The 18246-nt window shown below is 26.1% G+C and overlaps 1 protein-coding gene across 3 annotated transcripts in view; it reads left to right on the plus strand.

The window, feature by feature from the left end:
* LOC136076689 (NACHT, LRR and PYD domains-containing protein 7-like) overlaps positions 1-18246 on the plus strand; it is a 99599-nt gene that overhangs the window by 38098 nt on the left and 43255 nt on the right. The window contains exons 3-5 of one of the 3 annotated variants that reach the window (XM_065790023.1): positions 4936-4983; positions 5479-5526; positions 12998-13261. In XM_065790023.1, coding sequence (XP_065646095.1) covers positions 4936-4983; positions 5479-5526; positions 12998-13261 — 360 coding nt within the window. The remainder of the gene's footprint in view (positions 1-4935; positions 4984-5478; positions 5527-12997; positions 13262-18246) is intronic. The other 2 variants (XM_065790024.1, XM_065790025.1) reach the window with 2 other exon arrangements.

Below are 18246 nucleotides of genomic sequence, written 5' to 3' on the forward strand. Positions count from 1 at the left end.
GTATAATGTTATAAAAAACAATTAATTATGTAATATCACTAATGTTATAATAACAAGTTTTTTCAAGAACTTTAGTTAATTTATTCTATAATTAACAAGTTAAGTTAAGATGTAGAATACACAATTTTTTAAATAGAAAACTGTCATATGAAGCCCTATGAAGCATGCAACCATAGTTTTTCAATTATTTGTTAACCTAAAAATTATCTGATAAAATATTATTAAAATTGAAAACTGAATCATTAAATTTCTTTAAACAAAATTTGCAATCTGACAGAAGTTAAAATGTAAAAATATTTTTTATTGTTTTAACTATAGTTACCATTACTATTATAATTATTAATAATAATATTTAAAAATTTATATTATATATAAATATATATATATATATATATATATATATATATATATATATATATATATATATATATATATATATATATATATATATATATTATATTAATATATATACTATTACAATTATAATTGTTAATATTTAGAAACAAATGTTAAAAAATTTGCATTCACCTATCCTAATTAAAATTTGCCATTTATCAATTATAAATTTTTTTTTAATTTTATATTTAAATAAAACTTTATAATAATAATAATAATAGTTAATGCTGATGAGATAAAGCGCCAAGCAATATCTATGACAGCTGGTTTATATTAATTACTGTTCAGTTTTAAATAAAAAAGTGTTAATAATAAGCTTTCTTGATTTTCGTCCTGTTTGCTATTGTTTTTAAATCGACCGATTGCAAGTTTGATTTAAAGTTGTTAAGTGTAATTGATTGAACGACTTTTGCTGGTAGACTATTCCATTCATAAACGACTCTATTGCTGAAAAAATATTGTCTTTTCATTCAATTTCTAACCAATTCAGGTTTCAATCGATGTTTAGCTCCTCTAATATTAGATGTTGGACCTGATGAGTAAATAGAGTTCATTGCTTGATTTTGTTTAATATCAATCTTTTCAATACTTTTAAATACCTTGAATTGCTGGATCAAGTCACCTCTTAGCCGCCGAGTTTCTAAAGTTGTAATATCCAAAATTTCTAATCTTTTTCCGTACTCAAGATGCCTTAGTTCCGCTATCATTTTGGTTGCTCTTCGTTGAACTTTTTCTAGTTCAACACACCACACATTTTCATTTCATTAACATCTTGTATAATACAAGCTCCATACTTGAATCGAAAACATACGAACAATACAGTGTTTTTATTAGATCTTTATCCTTGTACTTGAATGTATTATTTAGTAGTGAGAGCATATTATTTGCTTTACTGGCTGCATATTAGATCTTTATCCTTGTACTTGAATGTATTATTTAGTAGTGAGAGCATACTATTTGCTTTACTGGCTGCATATTTTACTTGTTTGGCCCATTTCAAATCACTTGATATATAAACACCAATGTCTTTTTCTAGTCTTTTTAATTTTCATTAATGTATTGTTATTAGTCATAAAATAAGAATATTCTTTATTATTTGCAGCTGAAACACAAAAATTAAACACAAAGTTAATATTATTATAATACATATTCTATATACAAAAATATGAATAAAAAAAATGAAGTGAATTAGGTAAATTTTATTCAAAAATAATAAAGATTTTTAATCAGGAGAAGCTGTTTGTAAATCAAAAAGAAAAAAGTGGAGCAAATTAATATATACAAAAAATTGTTTATATTGTTTATACATATATGCAAGGTCAGCGCGAAGTGAGCGGTGTGTGGGATGTGACACACCCTTTCCCCCATCCCTCATTAAATGCATATTTATGCAATTAGTTGGCAAATCAAATTTTTTCTTTAGATACATTCAGCAAAATGACATGTAGTCTGTTTTTCCTTTTTTAACACATACAAAAAATGGTATTTTATTTATAATCAATTTATACAAAATAACAAAATAATGTACTTAAAAATATATATATATATTTACAAAAAATATTCAATGAAAACTAAAACTAACAACGTTCAATTTGTCATTAAATGTTTTCTTATCTTTCCTGAGCATCTTCTATATGAGGCAACTCTCAAATAAAAAGAGGGATTTGTTCTTGTCTCTATTTCCGATCCATACTCTATGCTATTTCAGATCTATACTTCTATGGTCAATAGAATTATTCTACTTATTCCTGAAATCTTTGCCTAGGATCTCCTATTTTACGAGACATTAACTCAACAAAGAGCCTCAAGGTAGGGGATTTTTAGCTGGATGCAGTTAACATCTGCCCAAGATAAATTTTTTTTATCAAGACACCATATCTAACCTTTGCTTAATCAAGAGCCTTAAAGACAACAAACTCCGACATAAAAATCCCCTGTTTTTATGTCAGAGTTTGTTTCTCCTGAATTGAGTTTCAGTTTTGTTTGTTTTAAAAGTACAATAGAAATGATTTTATTTATTTCACTGATTTGTTGTTATTATGACTTTTATTACATTAAAATATTTAATTATTCAAATTTTATTTAAATATTTAATTATATTTCAGTAAAAACTACTATAAAGCATTAAAGGACGAAAAAGTCATTATGTATTACATGACACTAAAAAGCTTTATTTACCAGAGGATCTTAACTTATCAAATATAGAATATGTACAAGGAGTGCTTCCCACTGAATAAAGTTTGTCAAGAAAGCTACAGACACTTTAATAAATTGTGATTATTTCAGAATATAATTAGATATTATCTAATTTTCTACTTTTTTTTCTTACCAGTAAAATATTTGTAGAAAAGTTTAACATTAGCTTTGGTTATCCTCATAAAGATACATGCTTCACATGTGACAAGCTCAATATTATACTTAAAAACCAAAGCACCTCTGTAAAACAATTCATCAAGAGTCGTCAAGAAAAAGAGCTTCACTTGCGGAAAGCAGAGGTGTTTTATGCCAGAAATAAAGAAACACGTTGAAATGCAAAAACTGCAATGCAAAAATGCAAAATGAAAATACCGGCCATGCAGCTCTTGCATTTGACTTTGCTAAAAATATACATTGTCCTAATGTTTCTACAAACGATATTTATTATCGTAGACAGCTTTCTATGTACATATTTAATATACACTGCTTAGGATCAAGCAGTGCTCACTTGTTTTGTTATGATGAAACTTACAATAAATCTTCAAACTTTACTTTTTTTGCATATTCTATAATACATATTTTATATACAAAAATATGAATAAAAAAAAATGAATTGAATTAGGTAAATTTTATTCAAAAATAATAAAGATTTTTAATCAGGATAAGCAGATAGTAAAACAACAACAACAACAAAAGAACAAATTAATATATACAAAAAATTGTATATATTGTTTATACATATATATATATAACTTCAGCGTGAAGTGAGGGGTGTGTGGGATGTGACACACTCTTTCCCCCATCCCTCATTAAATGCATATTTACGCCATTAGTAGGCAATTCAAAATTTTTTTAATATACAGTCAGCAACATCTTGACTGTTTTTCCTTTTTTAACAATGCTTACATTGTTATATACAAAAAAATTGTATTTTATACATAATTTATACAAAATAACAAAATAATATACTGAAAAAAATTTATTTACAAAAAATATTCAATAAAAACTAAAATTAGGTTAACAAAGTACAAATTGTCATTAAATGTTTTCTAATCCTTTCTTAGCATCTTCTATATGAAGCAACTTTCATATAGAAGATGCTCTGAAATGAAACAAGGGATTTGCCCCTATTTCAGATCCATACTCTATGCTCACCATAGGATGTTAGCCCTCTAGTTCCTTTGATAGCATAAAAATACTTCAAACAATAAATCTAAAATGAAAATAGTAACGAAATAATTTTAAATTGTTTAAAATGACAAAGTATGAAATTATTTTGAAATTTTAAAATATAAAAGTAATGAAATAATTTTGAAATATTTAAAATGAAAAAAATAATGAAATAATTTTAATGTTAAAAATGAAAAAATAATGAAATTATTCTTTTCATTTTAAACATATTAAAAACATATTTAATTCTCTTTGTTTTTTATTGTTCTCCTTCTTCCCAAGACCAAAAACTTTTAGATGTAATTTCTGATCAAATTGACCTGATCCTATCTTGTGTTGAGTTTAAAAGGTAAACAGATTCTAACTGTTAACCAGCCTCACACCCCTTCTTCATTTATTAGGCTGGCGCAGATGTATTTATAATACATTGTTTCTAGTTTAATGTTGAATGCTAGATCTTTTTGAATCGATGCATGGGTTTTGCTTGTGTCTCTGTTTTTATGACTACTTTATGGTAACTCAATCTATTATCTCCTAATGAAGGTACAGCTCTAAACTCAGTTTTATGGTTCTAAAACCAGCTGGTAGTCAGGTTTCCTGAACTGTGTAAGAAGGGGTTTGAGGCTGGTCAATAGAATTATTTTACTTATACCTGAAGTTTTTGCCTAGGATTGCCTATTTTACAAGGCTGTAGCTGTTAACAACATGCAGTTAACATCTGCCCAATATATTTAACTTTATCTAGACACTCTCTATAGCCTTTACTTAACCAAGAGCCTCAAGGCAGGGGATTTTTAATTGGAAACAGTTAGCATCTGCTCAAGATAAGTTATTTTATCAAGACACCATCTCTAACCTTTACTTAATCAAGAGCCTTAAGACAACAAACTCCAACATAAAAATGCCCTATTTTTAGGAGTTTGTTTCTCCTGAATTAAGTTTCAGTTTTGTTTGTTTTAAAAGTATAATAGAAAATGATGATTTTATTTATTTCAGTGTTGTTATTGTGACTTTTATTACATTAAAATATTTAATTATTTTATAATTTTAATTATTCAAATTTTATTTAAATATTTAATTATATTGCGGTAAAAAAATACTATAAATCAATGTCATTATTTTTTTCATGTTCTTTTAAATAAATATACACCAATTTTTTTATATATTGTTTAGAAATTTCAAATTCACCAGTAAGCTCTACAAAATTTTCTGCTAAGAAAGGTAATTCATATGTTTTATTTAACATTAACAATCAGTACTCTTTAGAGTTTTAAATGACTACACTCTTTTTTATAATAAGGGGTGCCAAACCTTGATCTCACATATACAAAAAAAAATCCTTAAACAGGCCCTGATTTAATAAAATAAAACACAGCTATTAACTAATTAAAAATAATCACCGTCCTAGGTAATTTTAAGTTTAATCATGTAATATTTCAATATAATTAGATCAGTCCGTCATTGGACATAGCATAAAATAAAGTTTTAAATAGCGGTAATTCAAACGGGTAACTCTTCTCAATTAGACTTATATAATAATTTTAAGTTTCATAGTATTATCTCTCAGCGTTCGAAAATTGTAAAGTTTAAAGTTTAAAATTTTATATATTTAAATATTTAATTAAATTGCGGTAAAAAAATAGTATAAATCAATGTCATTAATTTTTTCATGTTCTTTTTAATAAATATATACAAATTTTTTTACATATTGTTTAGAAACATCGAATTCACCAGTAAACTCTACAAAGTTTTCTGCTAAGAAAGGTAATTCATATGTTTTATTTAACATTAACAATCAGGAATAAGTATGCTTTGTTTGCCTTAAAATTATGTTATAAATGGCGATGGATATTTCAGATGATTTAGAGACAGATATTTAAGTGGTTATTGATAATATGATTTTTATTACATTGTAAAAGAATACTGTACATTAAATTTAGCATCGTGTTAGCTCAGATTGCTTTGATAATGTTACAATCATTAGTTTTGTTTACTTTGTCAGTTGCACATGTAAACGATCATTGATTATCAATGCTTATTATCATTGCTTGCTTCAAAACTTCTAAAAAATCTCTTAAGAATTACTTGATTGAACAACACAAATATTTTATATTTATTTATCAAGTGATGCCTTATTTTGGTTTTACTTAAAAGCATGAGATTTAAAAAAAAAAAATTAGTTGTTTTAATCTTTTTAAAATCTGTTTAAAAGTAAAAAATTATGACCAAGACCTCACTGTGTCATTGGAAGTATCATGCTCAATTCATCTAACCATGCAGAGGCCTTGTTTGAGTTTCTTTAGTTTGTGTTTAGAAGCTATAGCTTTTAGAGAAAATTGTATCAAAAATAAAAAATTTTGTTTTATAAAGCATAATAGCTTTATCTATAAAAATTTCTTCTGTTTTCACCATAATAATAACTTTTTTCCGCCTAAAAAGATGTTTTTAAATTTAAGTGAAAAGATAAATTTGTAACAAAAATTTGTTAAACATTAAAATCATTATAGTCTATATTCCATCATTAATGTATATTGAGATTAATTTTGTTCTACTGAAAAAAAATACAGTTCTCATATATATATATATATATATATATATATATATATATATATATATATATATATATATATATATATATATATATATATATATATATATATATATATATATATATATATATATATATATATATATATATATATTAGGGTGTTTCATATTTTATCAATTTTTGAAATTAAACTCGCGAATCGATTTATAAATTGACCATTTATATGAAAATAAGTTTGAACAAAAAAAAGTATGTTTGTACAATTTTTAGGGTCCCCGCCAGTTCGATTTTGGGCAAAAATGTTGGGTGTTTTAAACGCCTGGCGGGGACCTTAAAATTTATCCTAAAAAATTTTTTATTCTTTTAAATAATATATGTTGGATTGGATATTAATTACATAAAAGGAGCATGTTGAAAAAATTAAGATACGCCTCCGAGTTATTAATATTTACAAAAACCTATTTTATAACTCGGTGGCGTATTTTATAACTCGGAGGCATATTTTATAACTCGGAGGCGTATCCTAATTTTTTCAACATGCTCCTTTTATGTAATTAATATCCAATCCAACATATATTATTTAAAAGAATAAAAAATTTTTTAGGATAAATTTTAAGGTCCCCGCCAGGCGTTTAAAACACCTAACATTTTTGCCCCAAATCAAACTGGCGGGGACCCTAAAAATTGTACAAACATACTTTTTTTTGTTCAAACTTATTTTCATATAAATGGTCAATTTATAAATCGATTTGCGAGTTTAATTTCAAAAATTGATAAAATATGAAACACCCTAATATATATATATATATATATATATATATATATATATATATATATATATATATATATATATATATATATATATATATATATATATATATATATATATAGTTTGTTGCATTTGGGAGGCACGGAAGGAAAAAAATGCTTCTTACGCCAACACATACGTCACTTTTAATTACTTTTGACTTTCATCCAACATTTGCGTGTTGGACGAAAGTAAAAACCATTAATTTAATTACAAATTAATCGTTTTTTAAAAAAACCCCAAAAGCGCAAATTTAATTGACCAGAATGCCAGAATGTTTTTAAAACATTCTGAATGTTTTTATAAACATTTTGTTCTATCGTATTTAGCAAGTTTTTTTCTGTTTCTAAAAAATTCATTCCATTCTTCTAACAATAATTTTTTTCACCTTAACTGTAATTCTTCATTTGGTTTTACTAACGTTTTTTTATTTTTTGGCAGTTCTTCATTTCATGCTTCTAGCAGTTTTTATTTTTCACAATTATTTTGTTTAGTGATTTTCTAATATTTTATATACATATATATATATATATATGTATTTTACATATATATATATATTTTTTTTTTTTTTACTGTAAATCATACGCGAAGTGTTGCTACATCGACTATCTTATAGCCTAACTCGCAAGGGAGTGCTGCTACATCGACTGACAAATAGCCTGACCCGCAAGGGAGTGCTGCTACATCTACTATCTTTTAGCCAGACCCGCAAGGAGTGCGGGTCTGGCTAAAAGATAGACTCCCTATAAAAAAACGTACGTAAAAAAATATACGTTCTTATTTAAGGTTCGCATTGACCTTATGATTTACTCAAATAAATATTTAGAGTCATTTTTTTTTGAAATTGCAAAACATTGCAAATTAAATATAATAATTGGTTGCATTTATTGTTATCCCTCAATGAATCAACATGAATTAACTTCTTCCCACTTAACTCCTCTACTTGAAAAGTTAACTAATGAAAAAAAAAATCTTTCTAATGGGTGATTTTAGTATGGATCCATTAAGTCACAGTGAATCTAACCTTGTTTCTACATATCTTTAACATCTTAATCACTAAGTCCTTCTGTAATTTTACCATCACACATAACAGCTACATCAATAACATTGATAACATATTCACGAACTTTCACTCAGCTGATTAATTCTTTGGTAAGCTTACAATTTCAATTTCAGACCACATGGCACAATTTTTTTGCATTCCTGGCAAACCCAACCACTCCAAAAAAGTAAAAACTTTCTGAAAGTGCTTCAAAAAATTTAATAAAAGTATATTTATTGAAGAAATTTCTGATACCAACTGGGAACTCTCCATTAAAAAAAGATGATGATTTTAATAAATCCATGAATTTCATTTTAAAAACATTTGATGAAATCTAAGACTAACATGCTCCTTACACAATACTAACCAACCAACAAGTTGAAACTGAAATCAAAACCTTGGATTATGTATGGAATACGTAAAATTTCATTTCAAAACAAAGTTTATATAAAATTCATAAAATCAACAATTTTTATAAGAAAAACAAATTATTTGCAAAATTTAAATTTTATAGAAACAAAATTTCCAGTTTATTAAAATTTAGCAAAAAAACATACTTTATTACATATTTTAATAAGAATCGGAACAATTTTAAAAGCACCTGGAAGGGTATAAAAGAAATCATTAATATTAGACCTTCTACACACAATACATTTTTTAAACTTAAATTATACGAAAATTTTATCACCAATCACACTGCTGTATCTAATTTATTTGATAATTTTTTTAGCACTTTACATAACAAACTACTTAGTAAAGCCATACCCCCTAAGCATGTATTTAGTGAATATCTAAACATGTATTTAGTGAATAACATTCCAAATGCCTTTTTTATTAATCCTATAACTGAAAATGAAATATCTGGTCTCATTACAAACATGCTCAAAACTGAAAGTATTGGTCCTAAAAGCGTACTTACATTCCTTTACATTATTTCAAAACCACTCTGTACTGTTATAAATAACTCAAAAAAGGTGGTATTTTCCCAGATATTTTTAAAGTTGCTAAAGTCATTCCGATGATTGAAAAAGGCTCTCAACTAGATTTCACCAATTACAGACCCATCTCCCTGCTTTCTAATATAGTTGAACTCTTTGAGAAGGTGATGGTTAATAGGCTTTATGCTTTTCTTAAAAATGCTTAACACTTAAGTGCTTTTACACCCATCAGTATGGATTTCGTGCCAATCACTCAACAACTCATACTCTCATTGAAATTGCTGAATTGATTAGAAAAGCAATCAATGATAAATATTTTGCATGTGGTGTATTTGTCAATTTACAGAAAGCGTTTGATACAGTAGATCATTCAATTTTATTGAAAAAATTAGAATATTATGGGATCAGAGGCATACCCCTTAAATGGTTTAATACATATTCAAACAAAAGAACTAATTTGTTTCTATCAATGACTCAAAATCTACCCTTGTAAAATATTCAAATGCTGTTCCTCAGGGTTTAGTATTGGGACCACTGGTTTTCCTTCTTTATATAAATGATCTTCATACATCCATCAAGTTTACTACTATTTATCACTTTGCTGATGATACTAATCTAATGCTAATTAATAAATCCGTTAAAAAAATAAACCAACACATAAACCATGATCTTGCCAATCTAGTTCAGTGGCTTCGCTCCAACAAACTTTTTCTAAAATCTTATAAAACTGAACTCATTATCTTTAAATCAAATAGAACAAAAATCAATAGATTGAACTTTAGTAAAAATTTAGTAAAAAAATTGAACCTGTTAACTCAATTAATTATCTAGGTATAAAAATTGATTTAAATCTTTCCTTTTTATTCCAATGTAAAGACTTAGCAATGAAACTATGTAGATCTAATCGCATGTTGGCTGAAGTTTGCCAATATTTTAATCTTGAGACACTCTTGAACATATACCATGCTATTATTAATATCTAAATTATATTTATTGTTGTTATTATTTATACTTTTTCTTTTCTTTTTTTTGTCCATTTATTTAACCTCAAAATCAAAAATTGCAAATTTAATTATAATTTACAAAGATTGGTTTGGTGTCACTCATATAGTTAAAAACTAGTCAATGGAGTGACACCTTCATAACGTAAACAAATAAGATTAAAAAATATTAAAACAAGGAAATGATAAACTACAATACAAGTAAAAAAAAAAGAAGTAATAGGAACATTAGTATTAAAAAAGTTGGAATCAGAATAAAAATAAAAGGGAGTAAGGCTCAGAAAAATGAAAAAAAAAGAAAGAATGAACGGATGAGATAAGATAATGAGAAAAAAGTTTAAGAGAAAACAAAAATTTTAATCACATAAGTTCAGAAGGATAGAGTGAGGGAAGAAAATATTCGCAGAAAAATATAAAAAAGCAAAATAAAGGCAAACTTAAATAAAAAAAGTATATACGTACTACTACATACAATATTAAAGTCTACATTACACATTACATAGATGAGTTAAACAAAAGTAAATATCAAGATATAGAAAAAGCAACAACAACTAAATTGACAGAGAAAAATGCAAACAAAAAAATGCATTCAGCATTTTTTATATACATAAATACATGGCATAAACAATGTATAAAATTAATAAAAATTTTGTTTTCTTTTTTTTCATAAAATATTATACATACACTACTACATACAATATTAAAGCCTATATTACGCATTACTTTTATTACCAAAATGTTTTTTGATTTATTTTTCTTCATAAAATTTTTTTTTTTTTACTTTTCACTGTTAAACAAAAACTTCCTCCATTTGCGATTTTGTTTCAAATTTGTTAACATTAAATGTATTTACATCAATTAGAGTTTTTACTTAATTTTAGGGGGCTTGATGGGCTGTTTAGATGTTTAGCAAGAGATCGAATTCTATAGCAGGTTAATGCCATCATTTCGCAGATTTTTTTCTTTTTACACCTTAGTGTAAAAAGAAAAAAATCTTTCAGGATTGTATTTTCTTCATAAAAGCTGTGAGTGGTCAAAATTTGAAGCAAATTTGAGGTCGTACCCTGGGGCACTTTTGAATAGCTAGGTGATTTCATATGGAATAACCCAGTTGTATATAAATAATTTTCAGTTTATTTAAGCTGCCTCATTTTTTCTTCAGGACAATAAAATAAATTAAAAAGAAATTGCTTTTTTATGTAAACCATAACTGTTCTTTGGTTACTAACTGAATATTAGTTTGAAAAAAAATGAATGTCATTACAGAATTTTATTTTAAAAACTTGTAAAATTTTATAACAATGGAATGTATGTCATTTGCTTTATTCAAAGCGATTTTAAAATATCCATTCAGAGTAAAGCTAACTTTTATTTTTTGGCAAAAAAGAGTAAACTGCTTTTGATAATAAATGAACATAAGTAAAAAATTTCAGTCCTAATAGCTAACGAGAAAATTTAATTTTGAATGAATGAACTTTTGATCTTTAGCTTGCTATCTTAGTTTACATGAGGAAAACGAAAAAACACATTTCTTTTCATTATTTTTTTTGACTTTTAAAATAATAAAAATAACGATTATAATAACTTAATAACAGTTTTATTAAAATCTGTTAAAAATTTAATAAATTTAGCTACAAACTTGCTAATAATGATTATGAAAGTATTATGAGTTATGTAAATCAGAGAGAAATTAGTTGTGTTTTATGTGCATATACAATTCTTCTTTCAGCATTTTTTACTTTTTTGAAGTATAATATAACTTGCGCTATTAGGTATCCTTTCAAACTAAAAAAAACATTGCACTCAAAATGATAAAATTATGCCATAAGATAGAGTATAGGTCTTTCAATTTTTTTTGGTGATTGTCTATATATAGGACCTTGTCATTAAAAAGTTTCATAATTTATTAATTGTCTACGCTACTTTCTATGCCTACAAAGTGAATATAATTTATTGTATTTTTTTAAAAAAGTGATATTTTAGCAGGCTGCTGCAAGTGCTAAAATAACTTTTAACAGATTATTTTAATTTTTTCCACAAGTGGTTACTCTAAGTACACAAAAGTAACAAAAAATTGACACAGCTTGTCTGTTGGTATTGAACTGTAGCACATTGAAGTTTCTAAAATTTTTTCTAATATTGCATTTTTAGCAACTTTGAGGTAAAAGAACTCAAAAACTGTTTAAAGTCAGTCAAAAACACCTATAAAAATAGATAATTTGGGTGAAAAACTATTATCCTAAAAAATTTCAGGTGATCATCTATTTTATTTAAAAAGTTATGATCTGGTGAAAATCAAAAAAATCTACTGTAAGCTCCAGATACTCAAATTTTTCTGATTTTGGTCAATATTAATTCAATTATAACTTTTAAACGGTTTGGTCAATCAAGCTGAAATTTTCAGGATTGTGTTTTTTATATAAAAGCTGTGGGTGGTCAAAAATGGAAAAAAAAAATTTCAGTTTTAAATGCAGTAGGGTCATTCCATTTTTGAAGCAAATTTGAGGAGGTACCCTGGGGATCATTATGTGATTTGATATGGAATGACCCTACTGCATTTAAAACTTAAAATTTTTTTTCTAGTTTTCATAAAAAAGCAAAATAAAAATTAAACAATAGAAGTAATTTTTGGCGACTTTTTTTTGGGCGCCCATACTGCTCTAGAGGTACTAAAACAGGTCTGGGTTCGTCCCTGATATTAGTAAATATATATATTATGTTACTAAACTGGTATTATATTAGTATACAATATATTATTTTTATTATTAAACAGTTATGTAATTATGTTAATAATAATATTATTATATAATTAGTTAACTAATTAGTTGTTATTATGTTATTAATAATATTCTTATATTATGAAATGTGAAATAATTTAAAATGTTGTATAAATTTTAGATTATTATTTTAAAGAAATGGATAATAAGAAATATAGAGATATTTTGCTGAAGATTGCAGATAATCTGTTGGATAAAGATGTTGAAGCAATTAAGTTTTATTATTCACAACAAATTGGCTATGGTCATCTTGAAAGAATTAAAACTCCTATTGAATTAATTCAAACTTTAGAACGTTGTATGCTTCTAGGGATTGATAACTATGATGATTTTGTTGAGGTACTTAATAAAATCAAAAGGAATGACCTGGCAAATTATTTTTCTAGTGAGTTTTATAATAGTATTATATTTTTTATATCTGGTTTTTACAGGAGGCTCATGCAGTTGCACGTCCTGACCACATCTATATTTTTTTATTTTGAAAACTTGGCCATGCTCTTTGCGTGTTTTGATATTTTTAAATTTGAAACTTTGATAATGCCTAAAATAAGATAGTCTATCAATTAAAGGCTTTTTGAAATAAAACTATAAAATTATTTTTTTTTTTAATAGTTTTATTTTTCAAGTCTATTTTATATTAATTTCTCTCTCTCTCTCTCTCTCTCTCTCTCTCTCTCTCTCTCTCTCTCTCTATATATATATATATATATATATATATATATATATATATATATATATATATATATATATATATATATATATATATATATATATATATATATATATATATATATATATATATATATATATATATATATATATATATATATATATATATTTATCAGGCCTTTTTTAAATAAAAAATGCCTAACGTAATAGATTAATGTGAATTTGATGTCATGAGATTCTCTTTATGTTTTTAGTTTTTAAAGACATTAACTTTTTTAAATTACTGCAATAATATCAATTACCGCAAAACAAGTTAAATGTTAATTAATTTTTTATGTATTATTACTATAAGGGAATGTTTATTTTTTTTTAATTTTTTTTTTATATTAAATAATTAAAATTGATATTTTTAAAAATGTTCGGTATTAACAATTTTCTTTCTTTTCTTGACATTTGCATAAATGAATTAAAGTATGTTAAATTATTTAATTTGTAAATGATTATTTTTCAAATTTCTAGTTGCGGCTATGCAACTACAAATGTTTTTTATTTAAAAAAAAGAGAGAGTAACAAATAAAAGCATTAATTTATTTACTTTATTTATTTAAAGTTTTTTATTTGTTACTTGTGAAAGCAAAAATTATTTTTCCAAACATCTTTTATTAAAATTATATTGCTGTATATATTGTTTATTAAAAATAGTTGCTGCTTTTTTTATTTAGGTCAAAAAAATACTACCGTTCTTAATTATGATAAATACTTACATGAAAATACAAACATACAGTATGCAAAATATGCAACAATCACGTGTTGCACAGATGATTGTGTAATAGGGTGTTACATATTCTATCAATTTTTGAAATTGAACTCCTGAATTGATTTATAATTTGACCATTTATATGAAAATAAGTTTATGCATTAAAAAAAAAAATTCAATATTTTTAGGGTCTTCGCCAGTTCGACTTTGGGCCAAAAATGTTGGATGTTTTAAACGCCTGGCAGGGACCTCAAAATTTATCCTATAAAATTTTTTATTCTTTTGAATATTAGATGTTAGGATGAATATTAATCACATAAAAGGAGAAAAAATTAGGAAATTAGTCAACATAATTTTCTGAAATTAGTGAAAAATCTAAATTTTCCTTCACAAAAACCTATTTTATAACTCGTTGGCGTATAAAAAACGTTTTTGATTTTTTTAATAAACTGTTTCCAGACATGGAAAAAACTATAAATGGATTAACTCAAAATTAAGTCTAAAAAAAAATTAAGTCTAAAAAGTTAAAAAATTAAGTCTCAAATTAAGTCTAAAAAAAAATAATTTGATCCATGGAGTAACCTGCCCCAGAAACTAACCTTAATTGCCTCTAGCATTAGAGCGCAATAAATTTAAAGTCTGGAAATTTGATCGCAAAATTTTAAAATGTATAAACCAAAGTGCTTAAACAATAGTTTGAAATTTAACAACTACTTTCCAATGCTAAGACAAAATATTTAAAACTAAATTTGCGTTACGAATAACAAGTAGTCTAATATTTTTTTAAATTGTTTTCAAAATGGCTAAAATTACAAGACTAAAAGTTGGAGCGCATTTATTTGAAAAATAAAAATAGAAATCTAACCTCGAATAACTTTTGCAACAAATAAAAAATTAATTCTTAACTTTCAGTTTAAAAGATCTAGAAACAAGTTATCTCTATTCAAAAAGTTTATTGGTTGTACTGATGGGCCCGATAAGTTTGCAAAGTGCTCCAGTCTTATCAATTGCCCTAACAACTGTGTTCTTTTTGCAGTAAAAAAATACTATGACATCAGTTTCAAAAAATATTTCATTAAGAGATCTAATGCATGTATGTACGAATTTAATTTTAAGTTCAGGTGGAAATATGGCTGAATTTTCATTGTCTTATTCAACTATTTGGTGAGCTCAAAAAAAATCTCTTCGGGAAAATGCTAAACAATATAAGAAAAATGGTAAAATAGCTACCGGTAAAGCTTTTTTCCCCATAATAACACATTTTGATGTGAAAATTAGCGAAGATATCCCCGAAAGTAAAAATGAAAAAGAGATCAATTTGCAGTCTCAATAAATATTGATGATAAAATGAAACTTCTTGGCATTCCAGCTATTGATCGTGGTACTGGGCAAGCTCAATATGATGCTTTAGTTAAAGCACAGGTTGAATATGGAATATGTGATGACGTAAAAGGTTTATGTTTAATACAATTGCTACAAATACAGGTAGACTTTATGGTACAAATGTCAAATTTAGTTATAAACAAAATTCAATTGTACTAGAGCTGACTTGGAGGAGGTATGCTTATGAATTACATACTTAAACACTTCTGTGAAAAATAGTGCAGTGGAAAAGCTAAATCTCCAGAAATCTTAATGTTTAAATGGTTCCAATTTAACTTGAATGAAATTAGAGTAGCATTGACTGTAAAATATGATACCCAATCTATTGCTAACACTTTCTTAGGAATCCGTAGACTTGACACTGTGAAGTTTTGCGAGATGGCTCTAAAGGAAAACATTTTCCCCACAAGAGATTACAAAGAGCTATTGAAACTGGCTTTTATGTACTTATGTCCTGAAAGAGTTTTTCAAATTCAAACTCCAGGGTGCGTGTCGCATGCACATTTTATGTCCAAAGCTATCTCAAGATAAAAATATTGAGTTCGCAACTTTCATATGAATTGACAGATAATCAAAAAAAATAAGTGCAGTCTACGGCCAAGTTATCTCAATCTTTTATTCAGTCTGGTTTTTAAAAACTTCTTTATCTTATGCTGCGCCTTACCAAGATATAAAAGACTATTAGCAAATTTTGTTGTTGTTGTTAATTCACCACCTCAAAGCTGAGAAGGCCACTACAGGCGAGGAGGCTACTTATTTGTGGTATAACTCTCTCTCAACTCTATTACTCCGAAACACGAACCTTGACAAATAAGGCTGCTTCGCAGAGAAATGAGTACTACCAGGGACCTGGTGGGGATCAAACTCAGACCCTCTCACTTATGAAGCGAGCGCTCTACCACTACGCCACTACCACATAATTGCAAATGATGAAATATAAAGAATACCAAGAACAATATGTACAGAATTCTGAAACAATTTTAAATGGACGCCAAAATGGTTTATATTAAATCACATTCATTGTACCTTGATGAAATCTTGGTTCCACCTGCTTTTTTACATCAAAAAATTTCTGTTTCAGAGAGAGAAGATGTTGTAAAAATGCTCTTCTCAAGACCAGTTCCTGAATTTTTTTGGCATTCCTAGAAATTGAATTTGTTAAAAGCTCTTAACTTTAAGCTAGAAAAACCACCAAGTATTACATAATTAGTGGGAGAAAATTCTTGGTTCATATTTAGTTTGCTAAACCTCACTAAACTGAATGATAATTTTTGGTTAAACAGACTTACACCACTAAGGGAGTATGTTGACCAGTTTGAGATTTTTTCCCAATTTGACTCCAACTTTGCAGTGATTAACAGCATTTCTGAAAGATCTATTAAAGTTCATCAGACTTTGTAAACAATATTCACAATGAAGATGATTGTCAGGAGGTACTCCTAGCTATTTACCAAAGGAGAGAAAGCCTTCACTAGGCAAAGACTAAGGAAGATTTGCAATCAGCATATGAAGCAATTGCATAATATATAATATTGTTTTTTAATGAGTTTATAAATATAGTTTTTAATAAAGTTTTGTAAACATTTATTTAATGATGAAATATTGAATTGTAAATATAAATTTTTTATTTAATAGTACTTAAACATTTTTTTTTTTTTTTTTTTGCTTTTTTACAAAAGCAACTATGCAACAATACCACGAGAATCATTTAAAGTTAAAGAGTTACAATATTCTTGCTAATCTTGACGCAACAAAACTAATAACAATACCACTTTTAACCATTTTGCAGTAAGTTCATTAAGATTTTTTATCGTAAAAAAAACTAAAATAAATTATTATTATTAGGCTTTTAAGGTTAGTGTAAGAGTCAGGTTATCTCCAAGGGTAAAAGAAATTTATTTAAAGACCTATATAAACCTCATTAGACACTATTATGAAAACTATCCAGGTTATTGTTTTTTCAGCGTCTGAAAATAGTTTGTTAGAAAATCAAACACATTTTTATATTCCAACAAGTTATAAAAAAGGTTTTTGTAAAGAAAAATTTTTCACCGTTTTTAGAAGAATCTGTAGACTAATTTCTTAATTTTTTCAACAATAACATGTCCTTTTTATGTGTTTCAATCCAACATCTAATATTTAAAAGAATAAAAAATTAGGATAAATTTTAGGGTACCCATCAAGCATTTAAAACACGCAGCATTTTTGGCCCAAAATCAAACTGGGGAGAACCCTAAAAATTATAATTTTTTTTTTATGCTTAAACTTATTTTCATATTTAAATTTTGTTTAAAAATGGAAATTTCGATTCGCGAGTTTAATTTCAAAAATTGATAGCGTATGAAACACCCTTTAGTGTAGTCATTAACCAAAAGGTAAATATCTTATATGCATTATACTAAAGTTAGCCACAGTATCATACAAATTTTCAAGAGACAGTTCTTATAATAGCTGCATTGAGTATTGTTACTCTTTTTCCTTTTTTTTTTGTAAACAAAAAAATTTTTTCTTAAAGGTGTGAATTTCATTCATGCACACCTTTAAGTGTTCCAGTATTTGTA

Source organism: Hydra vulgaris, chromosome 02 (assembly GCF_038396675.1).
Source record: "Hydra vulgaris chromosome 02, alternate assembly HydraT2T_AEP".
NCBI classification, from domain to species: Eukaryota; Metazoa; Cnidaria; class Hydrozoa; order Anthoathecata; family Hydridae; genus Hydra; species Hydra vulgaris.